Raw genomic sequence first — 7,494 nt, 5'->3', positions numbered from 1 at the left:
TATAATTTTAAGGTTAAAATTCAAGAATTTTCATAATTTAATTAAAAAAATACAATTACTTTTTAAAATCTTTATTGTAAATTATTTTTCTTTGAGTATACTGTGATTCATGTAATAATAATAATAATCCATATATCTGGCATTATCAGAGTACATTATTAAAGTAAAATGTAGTATATTTGAAATATGAAAGGTATGAAGTAGAAATTATTTATTCAAGTCTCGATAAAGTGTTTGTGGATGTGGATCATCATACAGGCCAGCCGTAAGAACCGGAATTCACTTTACGGATCTGACCAGGCTGCCGCGGAAACCTCACTAGCTGTCCTGTGGATACAATTCATTAAACTAATTCATTCATTCTAGAGAAAAAAAAACACTGCCATAGCAAACACCACTAATTACTATTAATAGTTGATGGTCTGTTTATTTGTTTACTGCTGTTTATTACCTGGAGTAAGCGGGATTGTAGTTCCAGTATTCAGGACAACTTCAAGAGCGGACGGCTCCTGACTCCCAGACTCCTCTGCAGGTATATATATATATATATAAAATATATATATCGGTAACACTTTACAATAAGGTTCCATTAGTTAATGTTAGTTAATGTATTAACTAACATCAATGAACAATGAACAATACATTTATTACAGTATTTATTAATGTTAGTTAAAGAAAATACAGTCTTTCATTGTTAGTTCATGTTAATTCACAGTGCATTAACTAATGTTAACAAACTTTTGATTTTAATAATGCATTAGTAAATGTTGGAATGAACATGAACTAAGATGAATAAATCCTGTAGTATTGTTTCTGCTTAGTTCATGTGAACTAAAGTAGTGAACTAATGTTAACTAATGAACCTTATTGTAAAGTGTTACCAATATATCTACTGATTAATTAAATATTTTAATGCATTTAATTAATGATTTATTATTTTTTGTTGTTGTTGTTTGTCCCCAACAACCTCTGTAGGCCCATTTAACCTTTGTCAGGAAAGTAAAAGCTTAAAAAAAAAATAATGCATGGTGTATTACTGATGTATTTTATGTTTTAGAATAAAAGGTGAAAATATCTTGAGCTTTTGTAAACACAAACTTTATTGCAGGCATTTAACCAAAACCCCACTCAAAAAACCCATTGACTTTGGGAAGATGGGACCAGAAGTTCAAAAACACGTCTCATTTTCAGGTTTGAGGACTCATCCCTGCAGCACTGAGAGTTTGTTTAGAAAGTTGAATCAGGGAATATAATGATTACTACACCACGAGCATGAAGCTGATGAGGGCGTCTCACCCTGCGTGTAGCCGTCAAACTCTGGGTGATACTTCAGTTCCGGGTCAAAGGGTATTTTGATCTTATCAGCAACGTCCTGCCAAGCGGAAGGAGCCGTGTGCGCCAACAGACCAGACAACTCCACGGCAAACTGAAGGCTACACATTAGAGAGAACGAAAGAACCTGCTAGTTCTGAAAAATACTCACAATACTCTCAATATTCATCGTGTGATTTTTGGCTGTTTAATCACCCGCCAGGAGAAATCTTATGCACTGACATTTAGTACTCAGGGTTAAGGGTTTGTTCAAATCAATGACTCTAATTATGAGAGATCACGCACAAACACACACCTGCGTTGGGCGACAGCATTGGTGAACACGGAGTTGTCGACAGTGAAGTAGTACTCATCAGGAGGAATCACACCTAACGGACAAACAACACAAAACCATCACAAAGAAGCTTACGCACAATATCAAAACAAGACACTTAGCAAGTTTTTTTCATTTTATTTTTTTTTTATTTCCCTGTGTGGGGGAAGTCGTGGCCTAATGGTTAGAGAGTCGGACTCGTAACCCAAAGGTTGCGGGTTCGAGTCTCGTACCGGCAGGAATTGTAGGTGGGGGGGAGTGAATAATCAGCGCTCTCTCACACCTTCAATACCACGACTGAGGTGCCCTTGAGCAAGGCACCGAACCCCCAACTGCTCCCCGGGCGCCGCAGCATAAATGGCTGCCCACTGCTCCGGGTGTGTGTGTTCACTGCTGTGTGTGTGCACTTAGGATGGGTTAAATGCAGAGCACTAATTCCTAGTATGGGTAACCATACTTGGCCACATGTCACTTCACTTCACTATTCACTATTCATTCATTCGTTTTTCCAACCCTGAATGCACCACAAAACATTATGAATCATTATAAACGAATATGATGTAATATTGTGTGAATTCAAAATGTTCCACGTTACTTAAATTATTTCAAGTATTTAAATGCATGCATGACTCATGATGTCATGACCAGTGTTATTTTAGTATTATTTATTTACTAATATTTTTTGTTTTTTATACTTTACTAATATTTATTTTTACTAATATTTGTAGTTTTTTTAGACTTTACTTTTTATATACTTTTTTTTTTAGTAATTTTTGTTTGTTTGTTTTTGTCATTGTTATGTGTTTTTGTTCTTTTGATTTTTATTTGAGTTTTAGTTTTTATTTATTTCCAGTTTGCTATTTTAGTGCTTTTCAGTTATATTTTTTTAATACTTTTTTTTTTTTCTTTCTTTTTGTCCCGCCTTGTATTTACCATAAAAATTATAGGTAACACTTTACAATAAGGTTAATTAGTTAACTACTTTAGTTAACATGAACTAAGCATGAACAATACTTCTACAGCATTTATTAATCTTAGTTCATGTTAATTCCAACATTTACTAATTCATTATTAAAATCAAAAGTTGTGCTTGTTCACATTAGTTAATGCACTGTGAATTAACATGAACTAACAATGAACGACTGTATTTTCATTAACTAACATTAACAAAGATTAATAAATACTGTAATAAATGTATTATGCATTGTTTGTTAATGTGAGTTAATGCATTAACTAACATTAACTAATGGAATCTTATTGTAAAGTTACTTTATTCATTATTTCAAGTTGCTGAATGCATGCATGACTGATGATGTCATGACCAGTGTTATTTATTTACTATTGTATTTTTATGAAAATTTCATTTTTATACCTTGTTTAATTTTTTTGTAATTTTGTTATGTGCTTTTGTCACTTTTATTGTTTTTTGTTCTTTTTAAGTTTTTCATCTAATATGTATATTTTATTTCAGCTTTATTTCAATTAACAATCATGTTTTTAAAAGTTTTGGTTTTTGATAATGATAATGACCCTGTTCCTGACTGATGATGCCACTGTTTACCTTTGATATGGTACTGCTGGTTAGTAGGTTCCCATGTTACCCGTGAAACCCAGTAGTCAGCGACGCCCCACACCACCTCACTGCCCCGTCCTTCCCTGAACATCTCCAGGTCCTGTGTGATGGATGAGACACAGATGAGGTTCTGATGCATTTCTGGCCCAGGTGTACAGTGTTTAAGTGTGTATTATCTGTACCTGCGTGAGATAATAGTACTGCTGGAAAGCCAGAACCACGTCTCCATTGATGTGCAGCTCCTGCTCGGCGTAAATGTCCTCTGGACAAACGTCATGACCTGTCACCGCACTCTCCCGTGCAAACTTCAATCCCTGATAAAAAAAGGTAGAAAAATGTGGATAATATAAAGCTACAGATAATTCAAGGACGATTACCCACAGTACCTTGTAGCCCATCTGCTGGGCGTTTGCTCGGGCACCTTCTATCGTTCCCACACGGTATTCCAGGACAGCCCTGGCCAGTCTGGGATAAAAGAGGGCCACACTGGGGTACATCCATGTGTCCTGCGGGCGGAGCCAGAGAGCCAGACAGACAAAATAAAAACCTTCATCAATCTAAAAGGGGTTTTCAAACAGGCTGGGAGTCCATGTAAAATTTGAGATAGAAAAAAAAAACACAAAGTAGTAAATGCATTTTTAGGACTTTTTAGTGACGTTAATGTGTTAACTCAATAATTAATAAGTTATATAATTATAATTTTTCAGCAAAAATGCATTAAATTTATCAAAAGTGACAAAGACATTTATAATTTTACTAAAGATTTCTGTTTCAAATAAACGCTGTTCTTTTGAACTTCCTATTCATCAAAAATCCTGAAAAAAAAGATCATGATTTCCACAAAAATATAAAGTATTGTTATATATATATATATTATGTACTTCATAAATATATATATATATATATATATATATATACACTTCATAGTACTTAATACTTTATATTTTATACTTAATATTTTCCTTTTATGTAACATTTATTTTATTTATTTTTAATTATTAAAAGGTATTTTAATTATTATTGTTGTTGTGTTTGAAAGTAATGTAAAAAAAATAAATAAAGTATAAAAATTGTATCATGGTTTCCACACACACAAAAAAAAAGAAAATATGTATTTATTAATGTGTGTATTTTCTTTTGAAATATTTTAGTATTTTGAAATATTTTAGAATCATTTCTTTTATTTACTATATTTATAATTATCAGTACTGGAAATAACATGTTGTCTTTACAATGAAATGGTATTGTTTTTCCCACACAGTTTCCCACACATGTATTTTCATATACAAAATTATTTTGTTGTCTTTATATTTTAGAAAGGGGGTCCTTTATAAAGGGATCATCATATTTGAAGGGGTTCCATGCAAGTTAGGTTTCTCTTGACAGCAGGTGTAGCATAATGTCAATTATCATAAAACTAATTATAAAAAATAAATAAAGTAAAATTAATAAAAATTAATAAACAGTAACATTCCCCAATGCTGTCCCTGATGAAATGTGTTAAACTCACCTGGTCCCAGAACACATGGCCATGGTAATCCTCATCTTCACTCCCGTTTGACAAACCCCCAGGACTGACACCTCCAAACTCAAACGGTGCATTTGCCTCCTCACTTAAAGATGAGAATGAGCTGAGAAGATAAAACATGCAGCCAATCAGAGCGCGGTTCAGGCTCTCTGCTCCCTCCACCTCTATGCTGCTCCCCTTCCAAAGCTCCGCCCAGCTTCGCAGGTGAGAAGCGCGTAAGTCGCCAGTATCAATAAGTCCCAAACCAGTATCATAACACGACTGGACGCTCTCATCGCTACCGGCAACGGCAACCAGGAAAACCCAGCTGAACTGGCTCTGGTCGGATGGGAGGGTAAGAGTGGATGCGATGGGTGTCCAGATCAGGTGCACAAATGGACGGATTCCTCCAGGAACCTCTGCAGAGATGGTCTGTCCAAAAACATGCCTGAAGAGAAAAAAAAAAGGTCACTGCTGGGAAACAAACAAACATACACTACTAAAAACACCTTTTTTCTTTTATTTAACGTTTAGTATTAATAATATATATAAATAATATTTTTATAATATTTTATACTTAATGTTACTTAATACTTAATATTTTATAGATAATAAAATGTATTATTTTTAATCATTAAAAAATATTTAAATGCTTATTGTTGTGTTTAATTATTAAAAGAAATTTAGTAATAAAAAATAATAAATCATTTTATGAATTATGCAAGGTATATTTGCTATATGTACACTATGATGGGAACAAAATTACATTTAATTTTTTCATGTAGATTAGACAAACTTCTGGTTTAAGCCACACCCACATTTGGTTTTATATGAATATTTTTATATGAAAATATTTTGCCGCTACTACACCTGACACATGTAGTGATTGCAATTCATTATGCAATTAAATACAAGAAAGAAGTCCAATTTCTACGACGGTGTTTTAGTGCCATGAAAGATTACGAGTTTAAAATCATAATATTCTGAGAATAAAGTCAAAATTACAAAGAATAAAGTCATGGCAATATGAGATTCAAGTTGTGGTATTTTGAGAATAATTAATATTTATTAATTATTTAATATTTAATCTCATATTGCTATGCCTTTATTCTCGTAATTTTGACTTTATTCTCAAAATACTACGACTTTAATCTCATATTGCTATGACTTTATTCTTGTAAACTTAGGTTTATTTATTTCTTTGACATGGCACTATAAACGCTGTTGTAAATTCAAGTTGTGGTATTTTGAGAATAATTAATATTTATTAATTATTTAATATTTAATCTCATATTGCTATGCCTTTATTCTCGTAATTTTGACTTTATTCTCAAAATACTACGACTTTAATCTCATATTGCTATGACTTTATTCTTGCAAACTTAGGTTTATTTATTTCTTTGACATGGCACTATAAACGCTGTTGTAAATTTCAATTCAGGATTCAAATATTATATAAAAAAAGAAGTACCTCCCACCCTTGTAGTCCGGTGCATTCTGGAAAACAATGTCATCGCGCAGGGGCTTGAAAGAACTTTCTAGCTGAATCGTGATTGGTTCAGCGCTGGTTTCAGAGCGCTTGAGGAGAACCTCCATGACCAGGAGGTTTGATTGCTGCCGGTGAGCGTACAAAACCTGAGCGGCCTCAAAATGAGGTGTGACCATGGTATGAGAGAAAACACCTGACACACAGAGAGAGAGAGAGAGTCTTGAACTGTAGGATCGAATGCAGTATTATATGCAAGTTTGTGTGTGTATGCATTCTAACCTGTGCGCATGTCTAACCTGTACGTGTGTCGTCCCACTTCTGCCATCTTCATTTGAACTGCCAGCAGACATGGAATGTTGCCACGGTGACAAGTCCCGCCTTCTCCGTTATAAACCCCGCCCATATGCATAACTGAATCAAACACTCTCCATCCCAGCAGCCCGTTGGCCAGTGGTGGCATGAAGCGAGGGTCGGAGGGCAGAGTGTCAGAGGTGAAGATGTACGGGTCGACGGAGTCAGAGGTCATTTTTGGGCAATTCTGCCTTCTGCTGAAAGAAAAACATGGAAAATATGAGGAAAGATGGGATGTTTAACCTAGATGCAAGAAGCCTATGCACTGTCATGTGACAAGACAACCATAAAACAGGAAATTATGTCACAGACAGACCCCTGTGGAACCTCATGGTCAGCAAATGTCCTAAAATATTCTCATTATTCATGTTAATTTTCACACACACACACACAATGTTCACACGCACTGTTCACACATATTAAATAAATAAATAATAAATGAATTAATTAATAGTCATGAAAATTATGTTTTTGTGAGTTTCGCCCCTATACGTTTACTGTATGTGTCATTTAAACCCGTGACAATTACACTTTGACCATCGTAAACAAAAGCAAAGCTTTACCAATGCAAACCGACAGCTGAGATCTTACTCACTTTGACTAACAGTCAAATGAATGATGTTACACATTTATAAAACAAGTTTTATGATAAAACGTTAGTACTTACTGATGTATCGAGCATTTGTTTTGTGCTCCTGTTGAATGCAGAAAAATTTCTGCTCTTCTCGGAGGTAAAAGAGGCGGAGCTACAGTCAAATTACCGGAGTGGGCGGGGCGAACAGCCCGAACACCGTCTCTGATTGGTCAGGTAGGTTGGTCTAAAGAATAATTCCCCTATTTTAAAATAAAAACTTTAAATAATGTCAAGTTTGAAACAGGACATAGACAGCGATGTCACGTGATAATTATTGCTTTTCTCAGGAGGGATA

At 34.4% G+C, this 7,494-nt stretch overlaps 1 protein-coding gene across 1 annotated transcript; it reads right to left on the bottom strand.

The window, feature by feature from the left end:
• Positions 1–250: 250 nt before the first annotated feature.
• Positions 251–7,271, bottom strand: LOC107754371 (acid trehalase-like protein 1). The gene is made up of 11 exons (XM_016570787.1): positions 7,233–7,271; positions 6,494–6,762; positions 6,197–6,407; positions 4,729–5,173; positions 3,605–3,724; positions 3,401–3,532; positions 3,207–3,318; positions 1,628–1,700; positions 1,297–1,433; positions 452–526; positions 251–327 (listed from the first exon to the last, which is right to left on the bottom strand). Exons 2-11 carry the CDS (start codon positions 6,738–6,740, stop codon positions 251–253), a joined length of 1,629 nt encoding a protein of 542 aa, XP_016426273.1. The 5' UTR covers positions 6,741–6,762; positions 7,233–7,271.
• Between the last annotated feature and the right edge of the window lie 223 nt (positions 7,272–7,494).

The sequence above is a fragment of the Sinocyclocheilus rhinocerous genome, unplaced genomic scaffold, assembly GCF_001515625.1.
Source record: "Sinocyclocheilus rhinocerous isolate Xijiao unplaced genomic scaffold, SAMN03320098_v1.1 scaffold561, whole genome shotgun sequence".
Classification (NCBI taxonomy): Eukaryota; Metazoa; Chordata; class Actinopteri; order Cypriniformes; family Cyprinidae; genus Sinocyclocheilus; species Sinocyclocheilus rhinocerous.
This window is presented reverse-complemented; position numbering and strand designations above follow the sequence as displayed.

What these genes read in the sequence shown, in the direction of transcription:
- LOC107754371 (XM_016570787.1), bottom strand. Translation starts at nt 6,740, where the DNA reads ATGACCTCTGACTCCGTCGACCCGTACATCTTCACCTCTGACACTCTG. An exon ending in AATGCTGTCGCCCAACGCAG is followed by an intron (nt 1,434 to 1,627) that starts GTGTGTGTTTGT and finishes TCTAATGTGTAG; the next exon opens with CCTTCAGTTTGCCGTGGAGT. An exon ending in TACAATCCCGCTTACTCCAG is followed by an intron (nt 328 to 451) that starts GTAATAAACAGC and finishes TTGTATCCACAG; the next exon opens with GACAGCTAGTGAGGTTTCCG.